Source organism: Musca domestica, unplaced genomic scaffold, assembly GCF_030504385.1.
Source record: "Musca domestica strain aabys unplaced genomic scaffold, Musca_domestica.polishedcontigs.V.1.1 33, whole genome shotgun sequence".
NCBI lineage: Eukaryota > Metazoa > Arthropoda > Insecta > Diptera > Muscidae > Musca > Musca domestica.
In genome coordinates, this window is record NW_026712312.1 from 2,582,674 (window position 1) to 2,597,008 (window position 14,335).

General features: G+C 35.7%; 4 protein-coding genes across 6 annotated transcripts in view; 1 reads left to right on the forward strand and 3 right to left on the reverse strand.

The window, feature by feature from the left end:
* Positions 1-2: 2 nt before the first annotated feature.
* Positions 3-1,636, reverse strand: LOC131803750 (granzyme K-like). Its single transcript, XM_059125400.1, has 6 exons — positions 1,447-1,636; positions 1,236-1,377; positions 996-1,100; positions 701-822; positions 457-641; positions 3-398 (listed from the first exon to the last, which is right to left on the reverse strand). Exons 1-6 carry the CDS (start codon positions 1,547-1,549, stop codon positions 240-242), a joined length of 816 nt encoding a protein of 271 aa, XP_058981383.1. The 5' UTR covers positions 1,550-1,636; the 3' UTR covers positions 3-239.
* Positions 1,637-2,394: 758 nt separating this feature from the next.
* LOC131803762 (uncharacterized) lies at positions 2,395-5,000 on the forward strand. Its single transcript, XM_059125433.1, has 6 exons — positions 2,395-2,510; positions 2,601-2,882; positions 2,941-3,904; positions 4,058-4,236; positions 4,297-4,490; positions 4,552-5,000. Exons 1-6 carry the CDS (start codon positions 2,491-2,493, stop codon positions 4,710-4,712), a joined length of 1,800 nt encoding a protein of 599 aa, XP_058981416.1. The 5' UTR covers positions 2,395-2,490; the 3' UTR covers positions 4,713-5,000.
* A 176-nt stretch (positions 5,001-5,176) lies between these two features.
* LOC101898524 (uncharacterized) lies at positions 5,177-10,068 on the reverse strand. Its single transcript, XM_005191800.4, has 5 exons — positions 9,786-10,068; positions 6,727-8,338; positions 5,807-6,540; positions 5,553-5,749; positions 5,177-5,482 (listed from the first exon to the last, which is right to left on the reverse strand). The coding sequence occupies exons 1-5, from the start codon at positions 9,917-9,919 to the stop codon at positions 5,343-5,345; spliced, it is 2,817 nt and encodes a 938-aa protein (XP_005191857.2). The 5' UTR covers positions 9,920-10,068; the 3' UTR covers positions 5,177-5,342.
* A 1,966-nt stretch (positions 10,069-12,034) lies between these two features.
* The window catches only part of LOC105262173 (M-phase inducer phosphatase), a 532,660-nt gene continuing 530,359 nt past the window's right edge, over positions 12,035-14,335 (reverse strand). For all 3 annotated transcript variants that reach the window (XM_059125484.1, XM_059125486.1, XM_059125485.1), the window contains one exon: positions 12,035-14,250. In XM_059125484.1, coding sequence (XP_058981467.1) covers positions 12,801-14,250 — 1,450 coding nt within the window. In that variant the 3' untranslated portion in view covers positions 12,035-12,800. The remainder of the gene's footprint in view (positions 14,251-14,335) is intronic.

The window sequence follows — 14,335 nt, forward strand, 5'->3', positions numbered from 1 at the left end:
TATTAGTGTTATATAAGTTATTTTTTGTCTTTTTCCGTTGTATGCATTTTGTTTTACTGAATATTTTCAGTAACTATTGTATTTATAATTAGCATAATTAATTGTATGTTTGTGTATTATCTAGTGTAGTATGTTAAGTTAAACGATTTGTTTAAAAAAAACTCCAATATTTTCGTAAAATATTTTAGACAAAAATGTTAGAAACTAAATCGAATAATAAATGTGGAAACACGTAATTCTTAATCACCAATTGCCAATCGTATCCATTCGATATAGGGACCCGTAACAGTGTACACACTTGGTATGCCAATGAGGCCACAGGTCAAACCATGTGATACAATGCCATAAATATAATCAATGCCATCATATTTACATATCAATGGTCCACCAGAATCGCCCTGTATGAAAAGAACAACTCAAATTTTATGGAATTTTTTAAAAATATTGAGGGTTTACCTGACACGTGTCCTGACCATAACCCAGGGCACAAACTGTATTGGCACCCTTTTGTGGAGCCCAAACATAACCCAATAAGTGACGACATTTCTTATTGCTAATTACATAGACTTCAGCTTCTTCCAGATAATCCTGCGAAAGTCCAGCATGATGTTTGGCCCCGAAACCAATTATTTTACAGGGATCTGCAAGGAAATCAGTTAAGTGTTTAAAGACAATTTTAAATATTTAATTTAAGTTTTACCTTTTCTATATGCCTTCATGCCATAGTGGGGTAGTTTTCCATAAAAATTGAATTGTGGCGGTAGGGACGACCTGTATGGGTGCTTTAAACGCAGCAGTGCTATATCATTTTGTAAACTTCCTCTGAAAACAAAAAATGTGTATGAAAGTAAGTATATACCAAATTTGCGATCCCAATACACAACTATTTGGATTAAGTGCTTTCAATAATTAAATCAAATAAATTCAAATTTTCTGAATCTGAATCGTTTTTCGGCTTCCCTTAATTAAAATTAGGAATGTCATTTTTTACTTACGGTTGGAACGAAATAAATTCTATTTTATCCACTGCAAGTCTTTCCAACGGATTGATATTTGTCAAGTTCTCATGACCAATAATTGCAAATATTGTGTTCACGTTTCTAAAAAGAGATAACAAGTAATTAAATATTATAGTGCAGTTAACTTTGGACAGTAACGAAATTAAATTTTTAATTTTGGAATGCGATGGGTATGCCCTCTCATCCGATATTCAAAATCCAAACCATAAAACATACTTGCGCCACAAACAGTGTCCAGCCGTTAGTATCCATTTTTCATTTAGCAGTGTACCGCCACAAAAATGCTTAAAATACGACTCTCTTTCCGGGATAATGAACTCTTCCTGCAGTGAAACCATATAGGGATATTTCGGAATACCTGAAATGATAAAGCATGCATATATTTTCACTACAAAATCGCATATCTACTCAATAAAATAATATTTACCCCAATTACCACTCCTTGTAACTGGTTTACCACCCACAATTGGTATGGATTCGGTTGATGTCTGTAGGGCACTGACAACAAATATAAAACTATAGATTAACATTGTCTACCATATCAAGACTATCAACAATAATTGACGTTGGAATGAATTTGTTGAACATCTTTCAAAACAGCGGTAGTAAAAATAATTCTTTCGAGACGAGCTTTATTCGAATTCAAGCTGTTTAAATACAAAAAGAAAAATAAACGAGGTGTGGATAGATGACCTGGGAAATTGTTTTTTTTTTTTTTTTATTGTTTTTGAATCCGATTCCAATAGGAAGACAAAATCTTATTCTAATTAAAGTATTGATTGGAAAAGATTCGTATAAAATGTTTCCCCTTAATATGAAATTTTCTTACTCCTAATAAAATTGTTGCGTTTTACGGTATGTCTTATTCCTGGATTGGTCCTTTTCTTTAATAGAAGACGGTCAAGTGACCTTCAACAGGAGTTGATCATCTACAGCTAGAACACCTTCTATAACAAAACGGAAATGTTCTATAACAGAACGAAAATGTTATCATTTCCATTTTTTGAGGCAGGTGTTGTGATTTTTTAACTTCATTGCAGGTATAGACCAAAATCCGTAAAAAGAAAACTCAAAACTTTCAGTCAGGTGAAAATTAAATTATCTGTTCCAGAGCTCCAAAAATGTAAATATTTTTACTAGGACAATCGATTTTCCCTTTATGTTATCGAATATAAATTGAAAAATAGTAAATTCTTGCAAAGTTCTAGAGCAGAGTAAATAACATTATTGGACCAATTGGAGACAAGGCTAAAAACTTTCTTTACATTCATATTTTGAAATTTTCCCATATATGAGGGTAACGGCAAAATAGTTGGGGAATTCCACTACCAATAGCATTTTACTTTCCCTGAATGTAAACACAACCAACTGTAATGGCAACCCTACCAAAACACTTCACATCTAAAGAAATGTATTTCGATTTTTAGATCCCTAGGCGTGCCTAGCCAACATTTTTGCAAAATCAACAAAAATGGATAAACGCTTGGAAAGGTAAGTTGTTTTATTAACTAAATACGAAGATTTCTAATGTAATCAACTGATAATTAATAACTGTAATTTATAAAATATATTGTACTAAAGACTTTCCTTAGCATCTCATGCCAATGGTGCAAGTGATGAAAACAGTGAATTCATCAGTGAAGATTCTGAAAGGGAAGAGGTAGAAAACGGTGGCGTTGGAAATGGCATACGAAACTCAGGAAACAGTAGTAGCAATGGTTTAATTATCAATGAGACCGGTTTATGTGCATTGTGTGGTAAAACGTCGATATGCAAATGTGAACGTTGCGGTGATTTCTATTGCTCACCACAATGCCAGCGGAGGGATTGGCCAAATCACCGGTTCATATGTTTTCCCATGCCGTAAGTAATTGAAATTTGCAAGTGATTACAATTTTTAATTTTTTTTTCATAATTTTAGACGACTGATCAAAGCCGGTCAACCATGTGTGATAAAAGAACCCATACCCCTGCTTAAAGCCGAGACAAAATCGGTTGAAATGCACAAAGAAGAGAGTAGGCAAGCTTTTAAAGCAAGACAGCTAAGTTTTATACCCTCACCCACACAATTGCCAGCAGATGGTAGCATTGTTATACTGACTGGTTTCAAATCGGCAAATCGTTGCTATATACGTTCCGCCGATTCAGCCATTACAGAAGAATATCAAAAGAACCTCAAAAAAATTGATAACTTTGGAAAAAATTCGCACGAAGTTAACAGTGTACCGAAAGCCAACACCTTTGCGATGGCCCAAAAAGATGAACAATGGTGTCGCGTACAAATTCTTTCGGCACGTCCAGACAATCGCATACGCATTCATTTTATTGATTATGGCACTATTGGAATACGTTATCTACGAGAATTACGTAGAATATCTAATACAATGTCCAGCTTGCCATGTTTTGTTCACATGGTGCAACTGCACAATGTTACAGTGTACTCAATGGAAACGAAATTTCTGGAACATATATCACAAAATGTTGACAAAGAGTTTAGGATGCGTCGGGTCGAATCCGATTCCATGGGTGGCAATATCGAGCTGTATTATGCGGACACAGAAAAGCTACTTAATACCGAAATTTTGACAGCATGTCAAGAGTTCAGTGGAAAGGAATCAGAGAATGTTTCTTCAAATAACAATGACAAGGAAAGCTCACCAGATAAGGGCGCGGAAAGCTCATCGGTTGTAAGCAATAATAATGTTGCGTCTGGAAGTGCAAAGGAAACTAATTCCTCAATAGAAGCAACTCCTCCCAAAAAATCACAAATTATGTGTAATACACCGGTTAAGAATGATGTTGATAATAAATCTCCCGGCAGCAGTGGTAAAAAGAAGAATCTTCCACCTCCACCAAGACAATTACCTAAACCCTGCATGATACCGGTAAGTATGAAAGAGTTAGAGTCTTTATAAAGATATGATAAAAAATATGTCCGTAAAAATGGTTTGAGATTCAATGTCCTTTCGTTTAGGACAATAATCGGCATAATTTTTTAAACAGATATAAATAAGCTTTACTTTTTTTTTTAATTTCAGCCATTCGAAACTATACCATTTGATGCAAATGCCAAAAATGTTAAAATTGTTGTTGTTGACAACTCCTACGTTAGTCGTGGATATGTGGGTTGCATTTTAGAAAAGGACTGTGACAAACTGCAGTCTATTCAAAAGTTTCTACAAAATTATGATGGATCCGGGCAGGCCTACAAACCAAAGTAAGTCGTAATGTTAACACCAAAGGACGAAATTATTAACCACATGCATTTTATTTTTAGACTTGAAGAATATTGCATCGCTGAATTTGAATCCGAATGGTATCGAGGTAAAGTGGTTGAAGTTTTGGATGAAGATAAATTTCTCATAGCCTATATAGATTTCACCAATGAATGTGAGCTAACAAGTGCATCGATACGTCGGTATCCCATGTCTTTGACAATACCTTGTTGCACAAATCTGTGTGCAATAGATGGTGGGTATTTTAATTTTTTTTTTGTTTATTGTAATTATATTAAATGCCGCTGTTTTTGTAGGTCTTCCCCAAGAGTTAAGTGACGATCTAATAGAATTCCTGGAGAAAGAATTGTGCGATTTTAAGAAAATTCATGTTGACAATATAAAAATATTTGATGACATAACATTTATTGAAAGCAAGGAATTGCTAAAAAAATTACACAAAGCAAAACTAATCTAAGATGACTCACCGGGGCAGCCAATTACTCGCCACATCCTATTATTTTTAATTTTACTCATAATTATTGATTTTTTGGTATCGTATTTCAATTTGTATTTGAAAATAATCTCATTAAGTAACAAAACATTTCTTTTTATAGCATGCCATTTAAATGCTCGGAATTTTTCCAAGTGTGTCCTTTTATGATTGTTTATACATTGCCAAAGTTTTGATTTTAAATTTACCTTCAATAAAATTGCGAAGACGAATGATATACTCAAATATATAAAGATGAGCGTAAAATATGAATCGTTATAATTTTATTGCTTATCAATTGGACATACACACATCTGCGATCTGCCAGTGTTGAGGGATTGAATCTTATTGACGTTTTTAGTGTAGAAAATCTTTTCTACAAACATGTTGGCGGAATAAAGGGAACCATGTAGCTCTTTAAATATTTCCAGCCCCCAAGAAAAGAACAAATTTGATAAAATTAAACGACGTTTTATTTAAAAAAAATGAATTTCAATTCACTCCGAAATTGCATACAAAATGGTCAGATAAAATTAAAAATAATAGATTGAATAAAACTTAAAAATTAGGGAAATTCAATAAAAAATATATATGCATATATAGTGCCTCCAGGGCTTAAGCGATAATTGTATCCAGACCATGTACCTTGGCAAGGTACGCATCGCTTTCTGGTATTTGTGTTACATTGGCTTTAACAATGGGATTTGTTTGCAATGATTTTGCAAACTTCAAAGCCTGCTCCTTGGTCTTTATACCTAAAAGAACAACATATTTAGAACCCATTCATCCAATATTATACTGTTATTGGCTTTTTCCTTTCCTTACCTTCAATATAAACCATATTGGCATTTGAGGGAAACATGAGATCAGGTATCATAGGCATGATATCTTTTTTGCTGACTTTTGATAGATTGCCATAGTCGAGGAATAACACCAAAAAGTTGTCATTTTGCGAGTCAATGCACATGGCACGATACCATTGGCCATCGTCGGCAAATACGGACAGGCACAATTCCATTTTTCTAAATGTAAAAATACAACTTTAATAAAAGAAATTAATATAATAATGTCACACTTACTTTGGAGCATAACCCCCCTTTGGAGCCTTTGGACTATTGCAATATTCAGCAACAGAGGCTAGACTGATTTCCAATTTTCTTAAATACGCCTTGTTACTAAAATCAGCCGCAGTTATATAGGGACCATCTAAATTCACAATTGATGTGGCATCTAAGGTGTAGAGTTCAGCATTCTCCCCACATTGGATGGGAATAATTTCCAAATCATCAAGTGTTAGAATCTTGGGCGAAATTACAGCAGCTGCGGCTGCTTTTGGGGGCTCTACAGCGATGGGAGTGTTGGGCGGTGTTAGGGTCATTGCAACGGGTGCCCTTTCATTTACAACTACTCTTTTTGGAACTTCCGGCGGTGGCTGTTGTTGTTGGGTCGTATCATCATAAAGTGGTACCGTTGCTGGTATATCTGCTGCATCAAACACAAGTGGTAATAATTTTTTACAAAGCGATTGCCTTTCCTTGGTCCGGAATAGCAAGTCCACTCCAGTGTTTTCTTTATCTGCAAAGACTTCGAATTCCGCTGCATTTTCCATACATTTCTCCAATGAAGTCAAGGCTTTGTTATAGGCAATTGGTGTGGGAACGGTTGATAAATACATGAGTTTAATTAGGGAACATCGCACGGGAAGATATCTGATTAGATTCGTGGGTTTGAAGATATATTTTCGATCTACGCTGAATTCTGCACCTTTGTCAATGTTTTTAATTCGGTAAGAGTTTGCTTCGCATTCGATTATCTGGAAGATGGAAAGCAATTGGAGATTATTATTGGCATAAAAATATTATCAATATGTTCAAAATTATTGTTGAATTGAGATAAATTGAGAGTCTGAACCATGAAAGAGGAATATGGTTTTAAGGTGTGTGATGGAATCCGTTTGGACTCGTTTTGGCAAAAATCTTAATCTAAGAACTAAACTCACCTGTCCGCGATATTTATGTCCATGTGGATCGCATACAAAAACAATAGCATCTTTTTTCAATTCATCGCTGGCGCCAGCATTGAAAGGAATGCATTTCCCATGTTCCGCTTCAAATATTTTATCATAATCTCTAGTTTCAAGAGCTGCTATATAGACTTCTTTAAATGTTATGACATGGCTTACGGTTACAAATGAGCCAGGACCGGGGAGATCATACCACAAGTCTATATTCAGCTCCTTAATGCAGCCGGTAAAGATCGAAGCTATTACAACATCCACAATTTTGCGCGAATCCTCAAAGAGAGCACATGACAAATGTGTCTTTGAATCTTTTCCTGCTGTTACCGATGTGGCAGGCAACAATTGTATGGATAATTTTTTGACAGTTGCCAACATAGTTTCCGATAGCATATATTCCACAGAGTTTGTGGAAACAGCAAACACTTGCATGGGATGACACAAGAATGCACTGGGTATGCGTTTGATTTGTGGCGAACGTGTTATGAAACCCTCATCAATGGCATAAACCAAATACTCGTGGCCCTTTTCCCAATGTGCCAGTAGGCGGGCACGTTTCCAACCATGCTTAGTGCGTGCTGCAACAAATGTCCCCTCACTTGGCACCTTTTCAAATTCATATTGTATGGTTTGTTCCGAATTCAATACCTCATCTAGGGAGTTCAAGTCTTCGTTACCATTCAAGCGTAACAATGCATGGCGGCCATCCACAAAATATTTGACAACAGTAAGCGATTTCTCTTTCGTCAGCAATTCCACAGGTAATTCCATGGGTATGGACTTCTCTTTGCTCTCGACATTGTAATAACCTTCAGAATGTTTTTGTCCCACAATTTTAATGGTCACAACAGATTCAATGTTCAAGGGACCACAATCGCCGCGCAAGCAAACTCGAAAAGCGTAAGCATTTAAATTCGCCATAATGGGTATGGGTGCAAAGAGTTGGTTGTATGGAATCCTCAATTCGTTGCCATAATCGATTAGACGTACATCAGCCTTTTGTGCCTGGGCGGAGCAATCTAAAACCTCTGCTCTGTAGAGAATTTTCCCCAATGGCGCTGCCACCAATGCTCCAGGGTATATTAGCTCAGCCTTACAGGGTTCTTTTTGATTAATATTACGATTTATTTCGGCCAGTAGTTTACGCAATGGACCATCATATTTAATATCGGTTACCCATAGGAAGTGTTTGTTTGCCTGATCTGCTTCTTCGACAAATTGAATGATGGCATCGAAATATCCATTGGGTGGTGGGAAATGCATGCGCCAATTGGCAGGTTTATCTGCAGTAATTACAGAATTCAAAATATTGCTCACGTTCTTGGGTGGTGCAACATCTACAGTGGCAGTAGGTGTTGGTGTAGACGTAGCGGCAGCTTTTGTGACAAGTGTAAAATCTCCATCTTGTAAAAGTTTTTTGGGTTTAGCTCCGGTACAAGATTCGCCGCATTCTATGGGATTTCGAGCCTTCGTACCAGCGAAGGTGTTGCTGTTGCTACGCTTTGTATCGTTTATATTCTCTTTTGAGCCGCCGTGAGAGCGTCGAAATGATGTATCACTTTTGAGACTCAAATTGTGCATGGGTATTAAATTCCTAGAAAGAAATAACATTAAATTAACGATATATAATTTGAACACACTAAGTTAGTGTGGGTATTATTCTTAAGAGAATTTAATACGTACAAGCTTTAAAAAATGAATCAGATCAAAAACAATCAAATAAGAATCTACCATCTTTATAACATATCTTGCCTTGATGGAAATATTGAGATGTACTAAGTCTGAATGGAAATAATTTCGCGTTTAATGAGCTTCATGGATACCCAAAAATTTGACCCTTTTGTGGTGTAGGTACTAGAAGGAGGGGAACGATATATCCCAATTTCACACTAGTCCTTGGGTTAACAAAAATATTGTGATTTGTGAAATTTGAAGAAAACCGGAAGCTCTTTTCGGATTTTATAATCGTTTTGGTTATCCAAAACTTTGAACATTTGTGGGGGAGGTACCAGAAGGAATTGTCCGATCTCTACCATCTTTATAGCAGATTTTGTGTTGATAGAAATATTGAGATGTGCCAAGTCTGAATGGAATCGGAGGTCAATTTCACGTTTTATGAGCTAAATGGTTATTCAGAATTTTGAACATTTGTGGGGGAGGTACCAGAAGAAGTGGACCATCTTCACGCCAGACCTTGAAGTTGATAAAAATATTGTGAAGTGTGTAATTTGAAGACAAGTGGACGCTTATATCACACTTTATAAGATTTATAATTATTCAAAATTTTCACCCTTTGTGCGGGAGGTACTTGATGGAATTGACCGATTTTGTCCAAATATTAGGATTTCCAAAGTTAGAGCTAAATCGGATTATGCTTTCTCTTTCTGTGCAATAATTATTTTCTTTGAAAATGTTGACATTTTGTGTGGGAGGTACCAGAAGGAGTGGACCGATATTGCCCATCTCCGAACCTGACTTAAGTTTGATAATAATATTGCGATGTACCAAGTTTGGATAAAATCGGATACGCCCTTCGAGAGTTATCGTGCGCACCCGTCAGCCAGACAGACAGACGGACGGAGTAACATCGCTAGATTGACTGCAAATGTCCTGAAACGGATTTCGTCCAAAGAGACCTAGGGTCTAAGAACGTTATTTCGATGAGGCACGGAAATCGAGCAGGATTTTTTGGAAACTTCCTAAGGCTTAACTTTAACCGTTATTAAAATGTGATTGAAATTTCATTGATGATATTAACACCGGGAACTATGTACATTTAAATTATGTATATTATTCTTGTGGAGCTCCATGCGGTTTTCGTAGATATCACCAAAAAATGAATTTCACCGTTTTAAGCTGGACTACAAAAACTTGCTGTGTACTTTCACTACCATCACAAATTCAATTCCTCGTTTAAACCAGGAACATAAGAAGATTGTGTGTAATATTTTATTTAAAATCAATCATAGAATCTGTTGCTACTTGTTTCCCCTTGTACTAGGCCTTCCCAACACTTACTGTAATCCATTCCAAATACTTACGGAATTTTAAAACATCTCGATTTGTGATCTTGCCAATCACCAACTTGACAATCAGAACTGCAATAGGGCTCCAGACAACGCTCACAATAGAATTTCCCAGGTTGGCGGCATTTTGAGCACGGCAATTCAGACATTGTGCTTAAAGAATATTATTAAAAACACTATTTAAAAAGGAATATGTATCGAACGCGAAAAATTTTACTGAAAAATTCCTTGACCGAACAAAATGCAAATATGAATGACCGCGTACAATGTGAAGCGTCAAATAACGGAACTTTTTTACACATTGTTAGGGACAACTAAGTCGACTTTGTAAATATGTACAGAAAAATGGAATGTGAAAGCACATAAGAATGATGCTTTAAATGGAACCAAAAAGAAGAAGAAAGATTCAATTTAACTATGCGCCAAAAAGTAGGCAATAGTTTGCGAGGTTAAGGAAATCTTTAAACATTTAATGCCAGGAGTGCTTTAATTAAATCATTATTTCTATAATTTATGATAAAAATGTCTTAAGAATTTTGCCATAGATTCAATTAATCTTATAACTGGGCGTAGATATTTTTCGGCTTTGTCATGAATTTACTCCTAGAGCTGGAACTTAGCTTTACCCCATTTAAAATAACCAAATCCCAAGTATTTTGTTATATGAATATGTATGAGCTACAACAACTGATGATTTTACAATAACAACATTGTTGTTATAGAATTATAAATGTCAAATAAAATAAAAATAGTGGTTTCCAAAGAAATTATTGTTTTCCTACTGTAACAGGGGATTCCCCAAATATGAAGAGGTATGATTCGAGGCGGATTGTATGTAATAATGAAACATTACTGATGCAGGATAAGAGCATGGTTTCGAATTTAATACAATACAAAAATTTACTTTGTTTATTTCTTCAAGGTGAGCTTAGAGGTAGTAAAAAGGCTTTATGGATACTTGGTGTGGATAATGACAGTGTTTTGGAAAGTTGAATATATGGCGAAGTCATATTAAGAATATGCGAACAATCCAAGTTAATGTGCAAGCCAAAAGACCTCATTGACTAGATAAACAGTGCAGCCCGTTGCCATTCATTGGAAATTTTTCCAGAGCTATCCGGGACTTCCCAACAACATTTTAGAATGTACCGCCATGTACCTCTAAAAGCCGGATGGCGGAGAGAAACAGATAATGGCCAGACCCCAATGAGATATTTCTTTGGTCAATGCCGATAGAGCTTCCGAGGTCTTTAGTATTAAAGATACCACAACTAGATAAGCTTATCGAATGTCAGCAATGAATTTACGGGAAGCAAATACTGTTACTCATTGTTGGGGCAAGTCTTGAGGCACATTCAATCTTCGAGTGGAATAACTACCTTATCACGATTGGTACAAATATTGGTCTGTGTCTGGGAGAACCGTCTACGTGTTAGTGGATCCGAATCTGTACAGATTTTGAATAATCCAGGGATTCTCAGTTGATATATTTTAGTCAGATTTATATAATTTTGCTAAAGTAGAAATCGATGCGATTTCTAAAACTTAAGGCTAATTTGAATTTTCTACAAAATTTGTTTTTAAAAATCCAAAAAAAAAAAAAACAGCAGATATTTAAATATTTAATAATTAGTTTTTATTCCCACATTTTATGTAGAATATGAGTATTATTTCAAAACACACAAAACAAACAATAAAACAAAAGAAAATCTAAAATAAAAATTAACTGAAATCCTATCAAAAAATATATATAATTATTTAATGGACATTAAATCCATCAATCAATTTGAAGATGGTCCTAGAATTCCTAAATAAATATTATATTAAAAATAAATCACAGTTTATAGTAAATAAATACAAATAAATCAATGTTATAATGTATAGATTACGAAACCCCTCAAACTTTGTGAATTATTTTCAAATTTAAGTCGATATGGCAGACAAAATGTTACTACGATACAATCACGCTTATTATATATGTCATATAATTACATATTTGTTATAAAATGTTTAAGAAAATATATGAGAATATAAACTGAAAAAATTTAAAATGGGAAATTTTAGTCATCAATATAAAATTCATCTATTTTCATTTTTGAAAGCTGATTAAATGTTAATGGAAATATTGGAATTTCACATTTACATTTAATAATATAATTCAAATTTTTTAAATTGTTTTCAAAAATTTAAATTTTTTCAACGATTTTCCCATTTTTCTTTTTGTTTTCCAGTTTAAAAAAGAAGATAAAAGACAATTTGTTTATATTTCATAACATTTTTTATTTTATTTTTTTTGTTTGGTTTTTGTAATTTCTTTTCGACGATTTTTGTTTAATTTCTTATATTGCATTTTTTGATACAAAAAAGCTTTGCTTTAAATAAAAAATCATTAAAATTAAATAAAAATAGAATTAACATAAAAAATAAGCGTAATTGTGCGTAAAAAGTTTTCAACTTTACGAAAGATTTGTTAAAATTAAAATTTTAAGCTTCTTTGTGTTTTTTGGGATTAATGTTTTTGGGGGGCGAGTAGATGAGATGAATAGGGGGGTCGATGAGGTTATTCTAATGCACACAATTTAAATGAATTGGAATTGGGAAAATTTTAAACTATACACAAATTCAACTAAAAATGTGGTATTTGAGAAAATGACGACTAAAAAATAAATGCAAATTCTATAAATTAACTAAAATTATAAAAAATAAATAATAATTCTTATAAAATACTAAAGGGGTTGGGACATCATTTGTTTACAAAAAGGTTGAGCTTCCTACAATTGTTGGGGGTGGGGGTTCTTTTTACAAATACAATCATCAATTGCAAATAAAAATTCAATATAAAATAAAACTGAGGAAATTGTCTCAAAAGGGGAGCGACGGGGTCAAGAAATAAAAATCAACAAAACGAACTAATAATCAAATAATAACTAAAACTGACAATAACAATGACAAATATTTTTTTACATAGATTAGCGTTTGTTTGGGCGGGTGTTGTTCAAGTTGTCAGGCTGTTGGTGTTGGCTACACCGTTTACAGCATCAAACGGGAACGAGACTTCTTCATGCGGGTAGTGCCGCCACCCAAATCACCATTCCATGACTTTGACTTGGCACGGAAAATGCGATATTCTTCATTGTAGGCTGGTTCCAACATGGGGCGGTAGGCATGGGGTTCGCAGAGCTCAATGTGGTTTTCAAAGAACTCTTTGTAGCCGTTGTGCAACAGATAGACCTCGGGATAATCCAAGGCGGGGTAGGCGTTGGTATTGCGTGCACGATCGTAGTTGCGCAAGAAACGCGACAATTTGGGTCCACGTTCGGAGGAGAACTCACAGTGGAAGATGATGATATTGCGCTTGTTGCCGGAGGCTTCATTGCGGGCCTGTTGCATTTCAGTCATTTGTTGGGACAAGAACTCTTCGATGATTTGTTCTTGGGTGTAGAGGTTCTTGGCGCCACGGATGTGACCACCCTCGTATTCATAGGGATAACGGCAATCGATGATTCTGTAGTTGGCTACTTTATCATCGAATTCACCACGCAAGAGACGGGCTACGGTTTCACTGCTAATCGATTTGAGATCACGATGACGTCCTGGAATCAGAGGCAAGACATAGGGTTTGCTGAAATCACCGATTAAATCGGGTTCGTCATTGTTTTCCGAACGGTTGAGGGCAGACATAATTTCGGCATCGTTCATGGACATGCATTTGCGCAGGCTGGGGCGGGAAGCGGCTGTGGTGCTGGGAGAGGTGTTTTTGTTTTGCAGACCAGTGAATGAACCATCCAAGTTTTCTTTTTCATCGCCACGGTAACGTTTGCTTTGGATGGGAGAGCAGGTGGTGGATGGTGGTTCGGGACGCTTGAAGCTGCCGTTCAAACGAGAGGCAGAGTTGTTGTTGGCAGCAGCGTTTAGACTACTTTCGGGGGTCTTGGATGTGTATTGGTTGTTTTCAGTCATGCTCAAACAACGTCTCACAGAGGGGCGGCGCATTTCTGGAGTTTTGACGGGGGAGTTCTTGATGATTTGACCACTGATCAGAGAGCTCAAATCGCTGGGGAAATTCTGTTGTTGTTGGGGTTCAAGATTTTCCATATCAAAAAATTCCATGTATTCATCATCCATGGACGATTCCATGGAGCCGGTGGAGGACAAGCTTTGGAATACACGGAAGCTACCCTTTGAGGGTGTGTTGGAGCTGGTGACTGTGTTGTTGGCATTTTTCACGGCCACTGTTTTGAGAGTCAAGGCCTTGCGGCTGTGCAAGAATTTGTTGGATTTGTCGACAATTTGGAAGCGTTCGGGTGAACCTTCAGGGGACAGAAGACCCATCAATTGTGGACTGGCTGTGAAGTGACGATCCTGTGAGGAGTGATCGTCACCGTAGAAAGACAATTCATCCATGGTCATGTCTGGCATGGAAGCATCCAAATTCAAGCGGCGTGACAAAGGATTGCGGGCAGTTCTTTGGATTTGGAAACTAAAAATAGAAAAAAAAAGAAAAAATAAATTAGTAAAATATTTCTTTTACATTTTTTTGTAATATTGAAAAATATTTCAAAGTT